This window comes from Odontesthes bonariensis, chromosome 5, assembly GCF_027942865.1.
Source record: "Odontesthes bonariensis isolate fOdoBon6 chromosome 5, fOdoBon6.hap1, whole genome shotgun sequence".
NCBI lineage: Eukaryota > Metazoa > Chordata > Actinopteri > Atheriniformes > Atherinopsidae > Odontesthes > Odontesthes bonariensis.
In genome coordinates, this window is record NC_134510.1 from 31,079,817 (window position 1) to 31,098,408 (window position 18,592).

Below are 18,592 nucleotides of genomic sequence, written 5' to 3' on the forward strand. Positions count from 1 at the left end.
CTATTTTACTTTTAAAAGCATATTATTTCAATGCATTTCAGATATTTTAAAAACTTAAAAACAAAACAAAAAAAACAATCAATATTCAGTAAAAGAAAAAGTAAGCAATTTCCAAGAAAAATGCTTTTAGTTTGTATGTCAGATTAAAAAGACATATATATATATCACATTAAATATAAATTAGTTTTTTTGTTAGATGAATGTACGTCTTTCTTTGTGTGCAGTACCTCCCTCTAGGATCAATAACGTGACAGAAAAGAATGACAGCTGCTGTAAAGATTCTCTTAATATGCTGTTTACTTCAAGGTAAGCTGCCTCACATTCAAATTAGTTTTTAATTATTCAGATGTGCTCACAGTAAAGCCACATGTAAAGTTGGATTGCAGTTTTCATTTTAGTACCTGTGGAGAGTCTCTGCCTCTCTGCCTCCATGAAATACATTTTCTCTCCAAGTTTGTTTTTATTACTTTGAATACAGTTTGTGACACTGATAGTTGTTGGAATGCTTATTTTGTTGCTGCCATGGTTTCACCACAGGTAGCTTATGCCAGCAGTGGGCAGCCTTCATGCCTCAGACAGTAGAGGGACTGAGTGGATCCTGCGTGGTCATCCCCTGCAGTTTCAGCCTGCCCTCAGAATGGGAACAACACCTGGATGATTCATGTAAAGCCATATGGAAGAGAGGCAGCTGGAGCCGAATGCAGGTGTTTGATTCCAGCCTCACTGGACAGAGTGTGAGCTTAAACATCATGCAGGGAAACTTGACTGGGGTCCTGCGTGATAAAGACTGCACCACCATCTTCCACAACCTGCCATCAAACCATTATGACAACTATTACTTCAGACTGCAGTGTGACAACTTGCTGAAGTTTAATTTTCAAACAAGTGTCCGGATCTCCTCTCAAGGTTTCTTATGTTCCGTTACCTTTGAACATGTGGCCCATGTCTTTAAGTATCTTTGACTTACTTATGCAAATTCATTTTTGTTTTACTTTTCAGATTCCCTTCCTCGACCTACTCTTACTCCATCCAGGCTGGAGGTAGAAGAAGGGACTCTAGTGACACTGAGCTGCTCAGCTGTTGCTCCCTGTCCTGTTCTTCTCCCAGTTTTGACATGGACACCCATTATAGGTGACATAGAGGAGAACATGGAGGCAAAACCTGTGACTTCTGTCATGAACTTCAATGCCTCTTACCTTGACAATGGACTCAAGTTCTCGTGCACCATTCTCTACAACCGACAAGCAGGGAACAGTGACCTTATTTATGAAAAAAGTTTGACTCTCCGTGTTTTTTGTGAGTATGTTTCTGGTGTTTCCATGTAATTTACTTATATTGTGTGTCAGGTAACATGTTGTCTATTTTTATATTTGTTAAAAAATAAAGAATCTCTTAGAAGTGACAAAGCTAGTTGCAGGCTGGCAGTGGAAAGACTATCAGCACTTCTAAAGCTCTATATTTACATTCTATTACAAAACTCTGAGGTTTAACCCATTAACAGTAACCTGGAAAATAGAAATAAAGAAAAATAAGTTGCTTCTGTTGAATGGCAGCACAACCACCCAGCTGAAACCTTAAGTGAAAGTTAAAGTATAACAGCAGAAAATATCTATGACTACAAAAATAGAAAATAAAAAATCTATATCTTTCAGTTAATATCTAATTGCTTAAGGAATTGTTAACCTCTATATTATCGTTCCAAGGTTAATCAATAAGAAGAATTTGGGTTTGAAGGTACACATTTGAGAATCAGGGAATCATATGTATTACATAATGTAAGAACAGGCAACCATGCATGAATCAACCTTGACAAAGAAGCAAAAACATGATGAGGCAAAGCTATTTTGGAACAGGCAAAGGCAGGAAAGAAAATAAGAATTAGTGTGACTTTTTCTTGATGGAAATGACTGATGAAGAGCAAAGATCTTTGGAGTGACACCAAAGTTTCTTGCTTTCACCTCTACATGTAGCTTAGCCTACCAATATGGATACATTGTGTTGCTTGTTACTGGGTGAACAGCATTTAAGATGGTTGCTACCTCCAACTTGACTGCAATACTTCTGTAATTGTTACACACTGTTCAATTTAGAAAGTTCCATAATCACAAAACACTTAAAAGACACTAGATAAGCAGGATTTAACACCCCCATTTATGTTGCAAACAAGTCTGTAAGCCACAATATGAAAAGTAAACTTAACTCAGAGTTTGGGAAGATAAAGGACAATTAAAATGGACTAAATGGTGATTGTTAAAGTCCAGAGAATGCAACCAAAGCCAAACCTGAGGAGCCCTGGAAGCAAAATAGTTGTGAAACCCCACCAGCCTCACCAGAAAACACTTGTTCAACATCATAATTTTTTTTTCGTGTGCAACTTCATTTAATTTATTTGGGCAAATTCCATTAAAGTCACGGTACAGTTTTCTTGAGGGAGGAATTGGGTATGGGTCCGATACTGTAAACATGTTCATTTCTGTTGTAACATTGGACGTTTAAACATTGAAATCAGTGGGGATTGACTTGCATTTGAAGTTGGCCCCAAGGGCCCATTTGAGGAACTGCAGTTATTTCCACTTCATAGTTGGCTTCATTTTTCAACCTCAGATGTTTCTACTTTGTTACTTTGTCTGCAGAATGTGAAAAGAAGCGTGTTTTCCAGGTCAACAAAACAGTGTGTTTCTAAACATTTGCGGCACTGACTCCTAATGGCCAAAAATCAGTCAATGCTTTTCACATTTTCTCTTTCAGATCCTCCAAACAACACATCAGTCAGTGACTCTGGTCCTGTGAAAGAGGGCAGCTCAGTGACTTTGACTTGCAACACTAATGCAAATCCAGCTGTGGACAGCTACACCTGGTACAAAGTCAATGAAGAGCAAGTGGAAGCAGTGGGATCTAAGATGAAGCTTTCAACTACAGTCACAGAAGGCGACAGCCAGTATTTCTGCAAAGTCAGCAACAAATATGGAGACCAGAACTCCTCTATTGCTGATATAGATGTACAGTGTAAGTCAATGTGAAATATAAACACAGATAATACGTGGCCCAGAACATGGACTGGACATGGACTTACATTTGTTTGTATTTCCAGTTTCTCCAAAGGAAACAATAGTAATTATTGACCCCGCTGGTCCAGTCTTGGAAGGAAGCTCAGTTTCTCTGCTCTGTAAGAGCCGTTCAAACCCACCAGTGAGCAACTACACCTGGTACAGAGACGGTGAAGTAGATCAGGAGACTGGGCCGATCTTGGGCATCGATGGTGTCGAACTCAGCCACAGTGGTGACTATCGCTGTACAGCAAAAAATGACCTGGGAGAGGAAACGTCCGCAAAGCTTCAGCTGGACGTTCAGTGTAAGTTAACACAGAAAAGACGCTGATTTACACTGACAACAAAAAACAGAGCAGTAAGTTGTGCTTAATGTGGCTTTACTGTATATTCAGCTGGTCAAACCCAAACATGATCCGGAGCCAAGATTCATTCACAAAGCTAACAGTAATGTCTAGACCGGGGACAGTAAAGCATTGTCATGTTGCATGACAGCCTCAAAATCTTCTCTGTGTTAGTGGTCCATCATCGTGGATCTGTTGTGCTCATGTGTGTGCCAGTGTATCAACTGCTGTGTAGATGTTTTGTTTGGTATGCCCTCATTAAAATGTTACTTCAGAATACAAAGGTTCCTTAGTTCAAGGAAAGGACAGCCACAAATTTCATTTTAATTATGGAGGCATTTACAGTTAACCCACTGCAACCGTGTACTCCGTACCCTCGGAAATAACAAATTACTATTCTGTAAATCAGGCCTCATAATTCTTATTGAAATAATAATAATTTTTTCTTGAAATATGTTTCTGATATAAGAAAGAAAATGCAATGCTACCAGTAAATGGGTTGGTCAAGATATTGAGACATTAACTTTATTGTCATTGATGGTATGTAATATTATCATGCTGTGTTTTATTTATATGTAACACATCACATGATCTTCATCAGCACATGGAATTGCCAAGCAGTTTTACTTATTCAATTTCCTCGGTTTTTCTTTGCATATTAAAGATTTTTATCCATGTTGGCTTTAAAGTTAAGTTTTAAAGCATTTCTAACTTCTGCAGTTGTAGATGACAAAATCTGACACTTCAGTGTTTCAGATGCTGAAAGAGATGTACAATATTTATTTCCATATCAGTTTTTGGGTCTGCTTTTGTGCTGCCAAAACCCTGCTGGGAATGAGAAAAAAGCAAACCCATTTCTTTCATTTCAAAGTATACCAAAAAAAATCCTATAAATCAATCAAATCAATTAAAAAAAATCTAATTTTATTGATTACTAATATTGATCATGTATAAAAATAAATTTGTGTCATCAAAGAAAAGAATACTACAATTGAATCTTTTCTTAACACATCAAATGTTAATTCGTCACAGTCTCATTGGTTTTTGTGTAAAGTAATATATGAACAAATCATATCTTCCAGTTCCTCCCAAGAACACCTCGGTGTCAGTTGACCCGCCTGGTTCAGTTCTGGATGGCAGCTCTGTAACTCTGACCTGCTCAAGCATCGCCAATCCAGCAGCTGTTAACTTCACCTGGTTTCGAGCTGCTGGAAGAGTCAAGGAGCTGGTCGGCTCTGAGCAAAACTTCACCTTCAATGCAACCAAACTGTCAGAAGATCAATATTACTGTGAAGCTCAGAATGTCAACGGAGCTGAATACTCAGAACCTGCAATTGTTGATGTCATATGTAAGACTTTATTTTCAGACTTTATTTATTTGTCATAATTGTCTCTATTGTAACATTATGTTACAAAGTACAAATGACCCATGTTCTGTTACTCAGTTCCTCCAGAGATGCTGTCCTCGTCCCGCTGCATCAGAATTTTCTCCCTGTTTCGATGTACATGCAACAGCCAGGGGAATCCACTTCCTTCACTGGTTTGGGAAGCGGCTGGGGAACGTATCAATCGCTCTGCAGACATCCCGATCCGAGAAGTAAATCTGGGAAGTGGGATTATTAGGAGCGTTATCACCCTTTATCGCCTGGGCGAAGATGTTCCCTCTCTGGTGTGTCTCAGTAGCAACTCTCTGGGCTCTGATAGTCTGGCTTTCAATGAGTCCTCCAGTGAAACTCAGCTAGGTAAATAATTCTGCAGGAAGCTGCATTCATATTTTTGCTTTTCACCGTTGGTCTGTTTTCCTGAGTGAAAATGGTTTGTGGGGACCTTTCAGGCCTACATGCTTTGTCTCTGCTGATCGGCTCTGGAGTAGGAGCGCTTGGGATGTTCGCGTTGTGCGTCCCACTGCTGATATTCTGTTGCAGGTGAGGAACACATTTAAAATATAACACCTCGTGCCACAATATTGCCCTCAGCCACAACATTTTCTTTTCTTCTCTAACATTTTTGTCATTTTGTGTGCACTGCATTCACATGAAATTAACTCAAATGGACTATATTCTGCATTTGAAATGTATTTCTTGTGTTTTTAAGGTTTGGTAACCAAAAGTGCAAGATCAAAAAGTTGCCTGTTTTCAAAATGTATATAAAAGATGCAATCAAAATTTATAGAAAGTAAACCATAGCAAACTATCAGTTAACAGCACATTTATTCAACTGTAATCTGGTTAAACCTGGTTTAGCCATCACAAACAGCCCTTTACAACCATGTAGGTAACCAAAACCTTCTGTGTTGGTTTTAGGAAGAGAAAAGGGAGCTTTTCATTTGACAAGGACCAGATGGTGGCTTCACAATATAAAGTCACCAATGAGGTGAGTTTGCATAATATATCGTATATCTTGCACTTATGTGTGCAGTGAGTTACAGGAGTAAAAACTGGAAGTTCTTCCTGTCGAGGTTTCAGTGTGTTGTTGTGGTGAGCAGGTTGATGCAACTAAACCAAGGACACACTGGTGCTGTGGTACAGCTGCATAGTTTGCCATGTTTGAACACTGCCTACTTTCATTTTCTGATCACAAATATAACCGAAGTTGCCTTCTCTTGGGTCTTACTGAAGCAGATTACTTCGGTGTCTTTGTAGACCAACTCTGCACCCGTGTGTCTGACTTTCACCAATAAAACCGTTGTGGGAGAGGAAGAAGAAATCAAGGAAGATGGACTCAACTCTGTCAATGTGGACTTTGCTAATCTCCAGGCTAGATCAGAGGGTGAGCTTGGGGAAGGTGGAATTAGAGGACTGGTTTCCAAGACTGCTGGGTATGCTGAGATCCACCTGCACTGCAGAGAAAATAATGGAGGAGAAGCGGAGGATGAAGTAAAACTTGCAGACACTTATTTGGGACAAGGGAAGGATGCTGATGGTCTTACAGGACAGATCACAGAGAGGTTGATTGCTTAAATGAAGGTAAACACACTGCAGAAATATAGAATTATGGACTTCAGTCTCACTTCACTGTAGAACTGGCAGCAGCTGGCAGCACAGAAGCAGTAAAACTTCTTTGAACCTGCAGAAGTGGAGGTCAAATCTGTCCTGCAGACATCTTACTCCAAAGTAATGCAACACTCTTGTAGTTTCCAGCTCAGCTCTTGACTTGTGTTTAAGATACTTTAATCCCTGTTTAATGTCAAATTCTTTCCTTTAAACTATGTTTGTTTCACAACTATAATACTTCCATGTTTGTAACGTTACTGTTTAATTTTTTTAATGCTATGGTTTGTCTAACACTTCTGGCTCTTTATTAACAGCCTTTGTGATGAAAGAAATAAGCAATGTGAAATTTGATAAAAAACATTTTATTCACAACTTTGTATGTGCTTTTGCTAAAGTTATTCCTGCAGTTGAGTTGGCAAACAAAGGCTAAAGACAAAGTGCTTTATGACATACGTTGTTCCAATGTGCATTCAGCAGAAAAAAAAGCCTCACCATGTTCATGGCTTTAAAACCCGAACAGCAGTCTACGCTTATAAGCGTTTTGTATGCAGTCTTTACTATTTGTTGAATCAAGCTAACCATATTGCAGATGTTAATATTTTACAATGGACCAGTTTCTCCCCTCCTGCTGAGGGTTGTTACTACACACAAATAAAAGCAGAGATGCATTAATAATATATTTTACAAGTGGGAAAAAAGAACAACAATACAATAAGTGTGTTAATCCATAATTACTATACTAAACATGATGATTATTCATTCTCATATTTTACCAAATTAAGCTGACTGAGAAATCTGAGAAGGATAAATACATCTGAAGTTAGATTTTGACCTGAGAGTAGTGAGTCTCATCCTCAGAGCTGGTGGAGCTACTGTTGGCTCTACGGTGTTCAGACTTCGACTTAAAGTTCACCTGAGTATAACTGACCTCCACTTCATCTTCACTGGTGTCTGAGGTCTCACTGGTGTCATAATCATAAGGATTTGGAACTTTTGCTACATGTACATCAATTATATTCTCGTAGTCCGGCACCCTTTCTTGTTCATTCTGGAGGAAAGTAGAGAGAAGTAACATGGTAAAACTCCTCACAGTGTGGAATTCATGCACAAAACAATCCATTTGTCTTTTTAACTTAAAGTTGTCAGTGATTTTTTTTTTTTCTTGTTACACAAAATAAATTTTGCACCTACTGAACAAGGTCACAACTGAATATGAAGCATGAGAAGAATGTGGTTTTAAGGTTTCTGACCTTTTTACAGGGATTTGGCTTGCACACTTTAGAGTATACAGCATCCTCCTCTGGTTTCCTGGAAAAACACACCATCATAAAATGAGCCATCTACAATGACAAACCTTTTTCTCCTTTCCTAATAAATGTAAATCAGGAATTCTCACTTCTGCTTATTTCCAAAGTGCAGAGACGCATAGTTGAGAGAATCATTCTCTGTGAGTCCAAATTGCTGTCTTGCTGGCTTTTGTGCAGAGGGAGCCTGAACAGATGCAGACGGAAGACGTCAGTGAATGCATAGTAACTGAATCAGTTCATTCATGGTTTAAAATGACCAATGTTGACCATTGATTCACTGTTTCACAATGGAAAAGCTAAATGGTTACAGCACTGAGAAACCTTTATTGAAAGAACAAACATTGAATACACAGTTACAGCCCACATAAGGAAAAGCAACAGCTTGATCAGTCAAAGACCCATCCGTTTGGCTATAATGGGGATCTACAAGTAAAGTTTTTAGGACACAGTGGCCATATGCAAAGAAGTCGGTGCTTATAATCTCTGCATGCATTACATTGTGTACTTATCTTGGAGGCCTGAAACATTTTGATTCTGCTATTAGAGTTATTTACTTATTGTATAAGCACTTTTTCTGCTAAAGATAAAAGGAAAGCATAATTTGGGATGTAGAAGAGTTTACAATCTTTTGACAATCATACAAAACACATTTTTCATTTGAGAGACCAAGATAATTAGGAGTAAAATGTCACAATGATTAAGGAACATTTTGTATATCAATATTATGAATAAATAATTATTTATGATATTTTTATGAAAGTAAAAATGTTTTTTTTAGTCTTATTTAAATTTTTTCGGTGAAAGTCGGCGTCCTTCGGACAATATCTAAATCCATGTACATCCATATATGGGGTATCGACCGATGCCCCCATTCACTCCTGTTATATGTATATACACGGATCTAAAGAGCATCCAAAGGACGCCGACTTTCACCAAACTGTTATCGGTGAGTAGATGAACGTATTTTATGCCATATTTATGAACGTATTTTATTTTTAGGTTTAAAAAAAATTCACTTCTCCTTTAATAAAGCCATAGAGAACATTATACAGTAGCCTCTATAGAGTATGTGGTTTGTATGACATCATTAGTCTAATTTTGATAATTAATTTATGAGTTGTGCAGCTTGCTTTGAGTGGCCTGACTTACCTCTTTTCTATGGGGCAGATCCACAGTGGAGTAAACAGAATTGATGTTGGATGCAGACCTGTGGAACAACAATAAAAGAAAAAAAAAAGTGTTCCACGAAATAAATAACTGGGCAGATTCTCATTATTCTATTCAGATATGAATGATGTTAAATGGATTCTTTGTCAAAAGAATGAGAGGCAGCATCCAGCTCCCTGTCCAACAGAGTGCTTATTGTCCTGTGTAAGGACAACGCGTGTGTATGCTGTCTTACGTGGCGTCTGGACGAGGCTGGCAACGTTGGGCATTTGGACGGAACGGCTGGCCCGGCAAGAGGTCATCTCTACTCCTGAAAGGCTCTGCGAAACCAGTCTCATTCATTGTATTCCTCCTCCTAGCTCCTCTCCTCCAAGTCTGAATTAGTGTACACACACAAACACAAAAAAATGTCATTTTTCTCTAAATTAGTTCAAAGCAGACATAGAAATGCTTGCATAAAAAAGCCATCACCAGAAAACCATGACAGGGCCATGTATTCATAGTCCTTTGTTGAACTGATTTCTTCCACCTGTGTCTGAAAACAAAGAGATAGGATATCAAAATCACGTGTAAAATGTTTTGTTTTCCATCAAAAGGAATTCTTATTCATACTTTACCTGTAAAAAATAGAAATTAGAAATATGAGGATTAAAATGAGGCAAAACAAGAAGAAGTACTTGACTATCGTCATAATACTGCCTGTGGGTAGAAGAGACAAAATCAGAATCAGTATACAGACAGTTCTGTTTCTCATCATGCAGCACACATACAGACTTGTGCCTTTCAAATTTACTCACTATCAAAGAGCTTGATTGGCTCGGACACACTTTGGCCCATCTCATTTATTGCAACGCAGTAGTACTCTCCTGGCTGGTGTGAGTACACTGTGAAGTTCTGTTTCTCTGAGATTTGTTTACCCTCTGTTGTGTTCTTCCAGAAATATTTAGCTGGAGGATAGCAGGAACTGCTGCAGGTCAGCATCACAGCACTCCTCCCGTCAGGTTGCTGTTGCTCTTCTCTTTTTATGATAGTTGTGTGTTTTGGAGCATCTAAGCATGACGGAGAAATAAGGAATGCACAGCAACACGTGCACATAGATTTATATTGAGTTGATAAAAAAGAAAACAATCAAATCAAGTAGATAGTATACTTGATATTTTCTCTCAGTATTTACAATATTATCAATTTAAGTAGTGTTTTGTTTAAAAATGTTGAATTAAAATCAACAAACAACAAATGCATTATTATACTCACACTTGACTTTAATGTCCACTTGTTCCGATACACCAGTTCCAATCTTGTTTTGGGCTGTGCAGCTGTACAGTCCGCTGTGAGAGGGACTGGCAGACTTTACTGAGTAGCTCTTCTGATTGGATGTCGTCAGTAATTCATTGTTACCATCAGTCATCTTCATCCAGGTGTATGAGGTCACTGTTGGGTGAGCATGGGCACTGCAGTCCAATGAGAAAGAATCATTTTCTTTCACATCACGAACAGAACGGGCCTCTACTCTGACATCTTTGGGAGAATCTGGATTTGGAAATAAAAAGACAGAATTTGTTACTTCATATTATCATAAGACTGGCGGCCTGTCCAGGGTGTGCCCCGCCTCTCGCCCATTGACTGCTGGGATAGGCTCCAGCCCCCCCGCGACCCGACCGATGGATTCAGCGGTGTATGGATAATGGATGGATGGATATTATCATAAGATGTTATAAGCATCATAAGAAACACAAGCACTCCTCAACTTTCATTGAACAGGAGTGAATAATTGTAATTTAGATAAATGAGGCAATGTAACTGAGCTGATAAAATGTTCAAATTACGGATTAAAAAAGTTTTGCGATAAAAAATATATGTATGTACAAATTAAAAAAGAGCGACTGGAGGTATGCAGCAACCTCCAATGAGGTTCAGAAAAAAGGGCTTTCCCTCATTTAAACACATGGATTCTTATTCTCACAGGATTTTACACTAACAAAAACATATTTATATATGTGTTGTTTTTCTCCTTAAATGTCACACCTGAGCTATAAGAATACAGAACGGTACTTAAAACAGTGTAGTGACAAAGTCATCAGTCACTTTATGCTTCAAAGTCCAAAGAATTATTTCATTTCACATGAAATGAAAAGATGTAAAAGATTTCTTTTCTCAGCAAAGTTAAATGAAACATGGACAGTTTTGGTTGGTTTTGCTAACAAGAGTTTGGCTTGTCTCTGGTGTGGGGGTGCGTAGAGAAACCTGCAGCGTATTTAAAAAGAAATTGCTCATTAAATAAATGAATTCTTCTTCTCACAGGATTCTACATGGATGGTAACGTAATTGTGCTGTTTTTTGCCCTAAAGGTCACATCGAGGTAACAAGAATACTTAAATGGAAAGTTAAACAAGGTAAATAAACACGGTAAAGGAAAGTTTTGGTTTTGCTAAACTCTTGTTGACAAAAAAACATGGACCGCTGACTTACTCACATTCAACCACCAATTTCCTCTCTTCGCTTTGCACCCTTCCTTCACTGTTATCGGCGATGCAGATATAAGAGTCTGCGTGGGCTGAAGTTGCATTAAAGGTGAAGCTGACAGTATTATGGTCGTTAGAAGGCAAACTCCATTCCGGAGGACAACAAGTTGATGTCTGTCCTTGCAGTTGAAAAGCTGATGTTGGGAAACTTTCAGCAGTACAAGTGATTGTGATGAATTGGCCCTCTCTGACCTTTGGATCCATCAAGAGACTGACATTAGTGGGAGGAACTGTGGAGAGAAAGCAGCTGTTGATGAACTTTCAGGAGAATTAATTCATTTTCTACATTAGTTCAGTTTGTTTGGAGTCATTTGCTTTTATCAAACTTTAGGAAAACAAGTATCATCTCCAAAGTTTACTAATTCACGATTACGTCTTTAACCTGTGTAGAAGTTCATGTGTAAAACATTCTGCTGACATCAGGTTTAGTGCTCTAGTATTTGCCATAAAATAGCACGCTCGTTTTTTTACACAGTTGTTTATGTATAGATGAGTTAAGTGAGTTTCATGTACAACATATCGGTTCCAAACATTTAGAGCTGTTTGCATGTGAATTTGACAACCAGTGATTCCAGTTTTCCAGCCTCATCTATGGGAAAAATCATTACCTTTAGAGGCCTTGAATAAAAAGACAAAAAAGACTTGTAGCAGTTACTTACACAGAACTTGTATGCACTCTGGCACACTAATATTCCCTGAGCCAACACTGTTAGTTGCGTTGCATTTGTAACAGCCTTCATCTTCTCTTTGGACTCGCCCCAAATATAGATACTTTTGCGCTTTTTCTATGGGTGTCCAGTGTGAGGGTTCAGACTGTTTGACAAGGTACCAAGAAAACCATGGCTCAGGATGTGCTTTAGTGTCACAGGTAAATTGAAGGGAGCTGCCAACTTTCACCTGGTTATTATGAGCACCAGAGATGACAATTGTGTTCCTTGGCCTGTCTGGAAACACAAATGATTTTCAGTTGGTTTAGGTCTAGGAGTATAGTACAGTATCAGTTCTGATTTCTTCTTTTTTTCTATGATCATCACTGACTTCTCCAACACAAGAAGGCGTGAAACTTACAATGAACCATTAGATCATGAGGTTTTGACTCTCCAGAACCCACGGTATTCGTGGCCTCGCATGTGTAGACACCATCGTCCTCTGGTGTGATACTTTTGAAATCATACTTCTGTCCTGTACTTAATTGTTGTCCATTTTTTAGCCAAGTAAAGCTTGTAGGTTGTGGTTTGCTTCTATTCACTTTACATACAAGAGAAATCCAGTCTCCTTCTTCAATGATTGGATGGCCTCCTTTATTCAGTGTTACATCAACTTCAGGTTTATCTGCAGCAAAAATATATTCTTTATGGTGATTCTTAAAACATTGCACGGAGAGAACAGCTCTGACCAATTGAATATGAAATAAAAGGGTACAGCATTCTCATTAACTTTTTTTTAACAAATACAGCCGCAGATGTTTAACAGCAACAGCGTATGTGGTTACATGGTATGAAAAAATGAGTTGATATCTTGGTAGATACAACAGTATTGATTTCTTACATGATTTAGGTGAAAAAGGAAGTACTCACATAACACACTAACTTCTACCATTTTAGATGTTTGAATCCCGTGTTCATTCTCAGCTTGACAGTAGTATGATCCACTTTGACTATCCTGAATTGATGTGATTGTCCACTCAGCTCCTGTGTAAGCTTTGTCTTTCTGGTCTTTTTTGAACCAGCTAAAAGTAACATCAGGTTTCCCTTTGGCAGAGCAAGTGAGGCTCAGAGAGCTTCTTTCCACCACAGTTCGAGGGCTCATCTTTGCCAGAATGTCTTTAGGAGCATCTGTGCAAAAAAATAAAAATAAAATAAAAACCCTGCATAAGTGAAGAGGAATTGTTCACACAAATCAAACATGCAAAACAGAGCCTGGAGTTATTCTTATTCCATGCAAAGAATCACAGAATTTCTCTAAACTCATTAAGCAGATATTCTGTTTCAAGTGTGAGTTTTGTGCAGATAAACAATCTAGGTGTGTGACAAACATCCCATAATTAAGCATGGAAACCTCCCCACTAATTCTGATTTTAAATGCATAGTACTGATTCATATCATATTTATATCATAGTACTTATTTATATACTGCAGCTCTTGATAGTTTAGGAAACATAATTGATGTCAGTTTATAAGAAGGCTACTTTACTCAGATTTTGTTATTCAGTTTTCATTTCTGTGATGAAATACATAATTAAAACACAATGAAATCATTCACTAAAATTTGATGGAATTTTGACCCCTGAATTACATTTGGATCACAGACTGTTCATATCAGGAGTAACTATGATCACTCAACAGCAGACATGACATATAACAAATGAATTGACTTACAGTTTACCGTTAAGCTGATATTCCGGATCAAATATGTGTCTTTGTTATCTGGCATTTGGCATGAAAACACAGCACCATCATCCTTCCAGCTGGCAATAAAGGTATACATGGTGTTTTTAGATGTCTCCATTGTGCTGACTGTATGACTCTGAGGGACACAATCCGACTGAGGGAGGTGTGTAGAGGGCAGTTGCCCCAAAATGCTGATATTTGGGCATGAAGGACATGAACTTAACGTGGAGCACGTGAGCGTCACCGTTTCATTCTCCGTCACAACTTGTGGGCTTTTAAAAGTGATTGGACATGGATTTTCTGGAGAGAGACAAAATTAACCAAAAAGGATTAGTGAATATGATGTGAAGTGTACTCTGCAAAAGTTTATGTTATTTAATATATGAATTGCTCATTTTATATTTGGCTGCAGAGTTTTGGCAAAACTGTTCTTGGGTCATTATTGACTTTAATGTCTGAAAACATTTTTAAAGATCATCCTAAAATATTTTAACTTAGGTATGAATTTGGACCACTTGGTAATGGCAAATCTGTTAACCCTTGAGAGGGATTTTTCTTTAATTAAATTTTGCTCACAAATGTGAATTAAGAAGTTTACTGAAAAGCAGAAGAGGAATGTATAGTGATATAGTAACTTAGCTCAGTCTATTCTGATCATTTATGTTCTCTTTCCATCATTGTTTTGTTATAAAGTCTGTCCTCATGTAACTCTAAACCTTAATATTAAATTCTTTATGTCCAGTTTCCAATATTTACTGTAACTGGCGACTGGGTTTCCGTAAAAACTGGAGACTAATCATGTTTTAATGTATGATATTCTATTAGGAAATCTAATTAAAAAGCCTTTCCTTTCACTAAACATTTATTCTATTGTTTATTTGGCAATTTATTGTTATAATGTCATAACCATTCTATCTTGCCAGTGTGATTTTTTTTTTATATTGTAACCACAGCATCAATATCATATCTGTCTCCACAGCAGCTCATCTTTCAGTGTGTAACTACCCTTTCCTTCCTGTACTTTCTGAATGTATTTTTCAGCTTTCTGATCTTTGTACTCACCCTTAATTGTCAGGTTTACTGCAGGATTTGTCACCCATTTGTCAGCTTGAGAATTTCCTTCAAATCTGAACGAATAGTTTCCACTGTCACTTTTATTCAGGTCACAGATCAAAATACTGCGCAGTTTCTTTGATTGGGATGAATAATGATTCCCATTTGTGGGTGAAGAATCATAAGAACGCACTCTGTTTTTATAGAGTGGACTGACAGGTCGCTGGGACTCGTTTGTGCTGTCAATGATAATGGCAACAAATCCATCCTCCTGAGTCCACGTTGCATCCTTCATCCAAAACCAGAATCCATTAGAAAGTTTATAAGGATCATCTAGCTGTATACATTTTATTTCTACACAGGACCCTTCCATGGCTGTAATCTCTTTTTCCTCCAAAACGAAGGGGTTGCTGGCACAAGGATAATCTGTAGGGGTGAGTAAACATGTGGAAAAGTCAAATAGTTCAAATAAAGTCAAACTTAAATCCATGCTTATATCATTGTAGAGCAAAGAAATACCTACATTTTATTAGGGCCAGAAATATCAACCACCAGACTGTGTGTCTGCTCATTTTCATGCAGATATAAAGCCTATTTGTCAAGTAGCTTTAAGTTCAGATGTCCTCCTCTTGGGATTTTTCTTCTTCCTCTTTGTGTTTTTTCAAACATTTATTAGAGCAGACTGCTTTTTCTTCCTCGTTTTAAGACGGTTGTGACAGGGTTGTAAATATTCTGAAGCTCTTTAAACAAAAGAAAAAGACATTTTATCACATACCTGTACCGGTTTAATTGTTACACTTTACTTCAGGCAATACATTTTTACAGAAAAAAAAGTTTTCAACAACCAGCCCTCCTCTGTGTTCAGGTCACGTAATAATTATGTGTTGATGAAGCAGCGTGGATAAGAAAAAAAGTGTCATTTGATTCGTGACAATTCAGGTTCAGTTTCTTTTTCATTTAATATCAGAATACGATATGGAGGGAAATTCATCATCTGCTTTCTGTAAAATATCCTTTTCTTGCTTCATTCAAAGTTAACTATGTTGTATATGATGCTGCAACAATGTAAATTTACCCGCTGTGGGACTGATAAAGGTTTATCTTATCTTATCTTGATTCATAACAAAACAGTTTACATACATTTAGGATGCAGTGTAGTACAGTGACCATATTTCACACAGTGGACCGTGTATCCTGATAAAGTTGAAATGTGACATTGCAAAAGCATTAAACTCAGAATCTCTGAAAGGCCCCATATGTGATATACAGTGTATATAACTTAAAATTACTTCCAATATTGTGTGGTAATAGGATGATTTATTGCAAATAGCAACTTAATACAAATCACAAATAATTTGAAACATTTCCGATTCCAGCAAAACGTTTTTTCAGAAACCAAAACTCAACGTATAGAAACACATTGTAGCCCTGTGATACTCAAGATGAACGCGTACAGGCAGAGGTAACATTTTCAGTTACATTAGGCAATCAAATTCAAAGAGCTTTTAGACAAAAACGATATAAAAAAATAAGCCTGTTCTTACCTCAGAGGGCCCACTTATAGCACTATGTACAGCACACTCTCTTCTATAAACTAAAAAAAAAATAAAGGAAGTTTGACTCTTAAAGAATTTGCATGCGCAATCATGCAGCCCAGAGAACACTGATCTCTTATAGTCGTAGTTATTTTTTCTTTCAGCTTGCCTGCTGCAGTGTGTATGCAGCTGAGCTTCCTCTCACTTCCTCTTTTTAAAGCTTTGTTAATAGTGAACGCTGTTGATCAGAGTATGGGGGCGAGATCATTTATACGGGGACACAGAAGCTTATAACACTTTTTTACAGAATCATACTCAGACAGTGCTATACGTATTGTGCTTGAAGGACTACTGGTTGAAAGCATACATTATCATAAAATAAATGGTGCCTTACATGGATTTAACAGTTCAAAAATTAAAAAGTGATTTGAAACCACATATTAACAGGAAACATCGCATAAAAGAAAAATAACTTTGTCCTCATTTCCTCTCTGCTTGAGCAGCAGTCACTATTTTCTCGGCATCATCCGCCATTTCATCAATAGCAGCATTCAAGGCTTGCAGCATAGCAGTGAAGGAGCGGCTGGCTGAACGGGCATGTTTAGGCATTGCCATTTCCATGAACTTTGATGAAACTGTTGCCAAGTCCTTCTCTGCTTCTGCCAGCCGTTTTTTTACTTCCACTTTAGTGACCTCCACTGACAACACACAAGTCCGAAGCTCTTTAAGTCTGGCTGGATCCATGTTTCGTTGTCGGGCCAGTCGCTCGACCGAGTCATCATCCAGGCACAGAGATAACTGTGATTTTGTCAGAATTCGAACTGCTATACTTGAGTCCACCATGGATGCCACAAGGGGAACAGGAATAGTTGACATCCCACCAGAGAGTGAGGCAGCTGCCCATATAAGTGCTTTAAATGCATCCTTTTTCTGGGTGACCAGGGTTGAGGTGAACGTTGGTAGAGCCAAGAGAAAGGCTTGAGCTCGGATCTCTGGAAGGTCTTTACCCATGTCTATCAAGAGGGCAGGGAAGTCATACATCTCCAGTGTGGAAGGTCTGACAAGGTAGACTTTAGGCCGTTTAACACCCTGGGATTTCAGCACTTCCATACTAGCTTTCTTCTTTTCTTCCAGGCTCTTATCTGTGTCTTTTATAGAAGCTAAGAGGAGAAAGTACACAGTTTGTCGCTGCAGTGAAAGAGCCTCCAAGAAAACCTGCACACTGTTGGGTTGGAGTGTCTTTGTAAATGTCATATAGACTGCATTGTAGCGGAGGAACTTAAACTTATTCATGTACCCCTCTGGTTCAAATGGAGATGTGGTAGGGACAGGAGGCAGATCCCAAATGCGGAAATCAGGGTGTTTGGGGTCAGGGTAGCCAGCCACCTCTTCAGGGGCAACGGGAGATGGAGAAGGAGCTGCACCCTCATCGTCAGGTCCGAGGCCCCGGAGGGAGTTCATGAACGAGGTTTTTTCATCCCCACGGTCGCCTGACACAGCTAAGTTGATCCTGCTGATGAGGAGATCTTCCACTGCATCTCTCACATCTGATAACTTATTGTTCTCTATAGACTCTTTGAGGGTCTCAAGGAGGTTTAGACCTCTGAAGACATCAGCCATTCCTATGGAAAGATGAAGATAGCCATTGTGTACAAAGATCTGATGATATAGAATAGTCCAGAAATATTTGTGTGAGCTTAAGGAAGACATTTTCAGGGATATTCTTAAACCTGGTGTACAGTGGTGGAAAATTAGTTTGCAGATTGCTCAAGAAATGTACTAAAGTTAATTTGTGGGTTTCATTTTGATCTTTTTTTTATTATTATTACTAATGGATACCTGTTGAAGTACTGATATTTTTAAAAATCCACCAGTAACATATTTATGTTCCTATCATGTATATTATTCTATGGCAAAATTAGCATTTTCTATTGTATTCATTCTTTGCTGATAACATTGATAACACGTGTAGTTTTACTCAAGCATCTTGAATGTGAGCTATTACATTGTTGTATTGCCAACTCACCTAACTCTAAAAATTAGTTAACTTCCAACAACTTTATCAGACCTTACAAAATCCTCTAACTCTGCCCGAGGGCCACCCCCAATATCCAAAAATGTTTATTCATTATTAACTCTTTATGATATTAATACTACACAAAGCCATGGTCAATTGGAATGAAATGACACTTTCATGAAATATTTCATTCTTCCTTCTCTATTCTGACATATAA

General features: G+C 38.1%; 3 protein-coding genes across 3 annotated transcripts; 1 reads left to right on the forward strand and 2 right to left on the reverse strand.

Annotated features, from left to right (window-relative positions):
- Positions 1 to 260: 260 nt before the first annotated feature.
- LOC142380315 (B-cell receptor CD22-like) lies at positions 261 to 6,707 on the forward strand. Its single transcript, XM_075466070.1, has 10 exons — positions 261 to 306; positions 538 to 906; positions 1,000 to 1,296; positions 2,749 to 3,006; positions 3,092 to 3,352; positions 4,474 to 4,740; positions 4,837 to 5,133; positions 5,226 to 5,316; positions 5,695 to 5,764; positions 6,034 to 6,707. The coding sequence occupies exons 1-10, from the start codon at positions 261 to 263 to the stop codon at positions 6,349 to 6,351; spliced, it is 2,274 nt and encodes a 757-aa protein (XP_075322185.1). The 3' UTR covers positions 6,352 to 6,707.
- On the reverse strand, positions 6,631 to 16,493 carry LOC142380314 (B-cell receptor CD22). The gene is made up of 17 exons (XM_075466068.1): positions 16,368 to 16,493; positions 15,347 to 15,563; positions 14,833 to 15,249; positions 13,759 to 14,070; positions 12,958 to 13,215; positions 12,449 to 12,712; positions 12,040 to 12,324; positions 11,332 to 11,610; positions 10,113 to 10,388; positions 9,656 to 9,907; positions 9,476 to 9,557; positions 9,330 to 9,393; positions 9,094 to 9,233; positions 8,841 to 8,898; positions 7,781 to 7,875; positions 7,635 to 7,692; positions 6,631 to 7,432 (listed from the first exon to the last, which is right to left on the reverse strand). The coding sequence occupies exons 2-17, from the start codon at positions 15,399 to 15,401 to the stop codon at positions 7,205 to 7,207; spliced, it is 3,123 nt and encodes a 1,040-aa protein (XP_075322183.1). The 5' UTR covers positions 15,402 to 15,563; positions 16,368 to 16,493; the 3' UTR covers positions 6,631 to 7,204.
- Positions 16,494 to 16,838: 345 nt separating this feature from the next.
- irgq2 (immunity-related GTPase family, q2) lies at positions 16,839 to 17,978 on the reverse strand. Its single transcript, XM_075466766.1, has one exon. It carries the CDS (start codon positions 17,976 to 17,978, stop codon positions 16,839 to 16,841), a length of 1,140 nt encoding a protein of 379 aa, XP_075322881.1.
- Between the last annotated feature and the right edge of the window lie 614 nt (positions 17,979 to 18,592).

Coding starts and splice junctions, on each gene's coding strand:
- LOC142380315 (XM_075466070.1), top strand. CDS start 261: ATGACAGCTGCTGTAAAGATTCTCTTAATATGCTGTTTACTTCAAG. Junction 3,007..3,091: donor TGCTGATATAGATGTACAGT/GTAAGTCAATGT, acceptor TTGTATTTCCAG/TTTCTCCAAAGGAAACAATA. Junction 5,134..5,225: donor CTCCAGTGAAACTCAGCTAG/GTAAATAATTCT, acceptor GGGACCTTTCAG/GCCTACATGCTTTGTCTCTG.
- LOC142380314 (XM_075466068.1), bottom strand. CDS start 15,401: ATGAAAATGAGCAGACACACAGTCTGGTGGTTGATATTTCTGGCCCTA. Junction 13,216..13,758: donor TATCAGCTTAACGGTAAACT/GTAAGTCAATTC, acceptor TTTTTTGCACAG/ATGCTCCTAAAGACATTCTG. Junction 8,899..9,093: donor CAGCCTCGTCCAGACGCCAC/GTAAGACAGCAT, acceptor GTTGTTCCACAG/GTCTGCATCCAACATCAATT.
- irgq2 (XM_075466766.1), bottom strand. CDS start 17,978: ATGGCTGATGTCTTCAGAGGTCTAAACCTCCTTGAGACCCTCAAAGAG.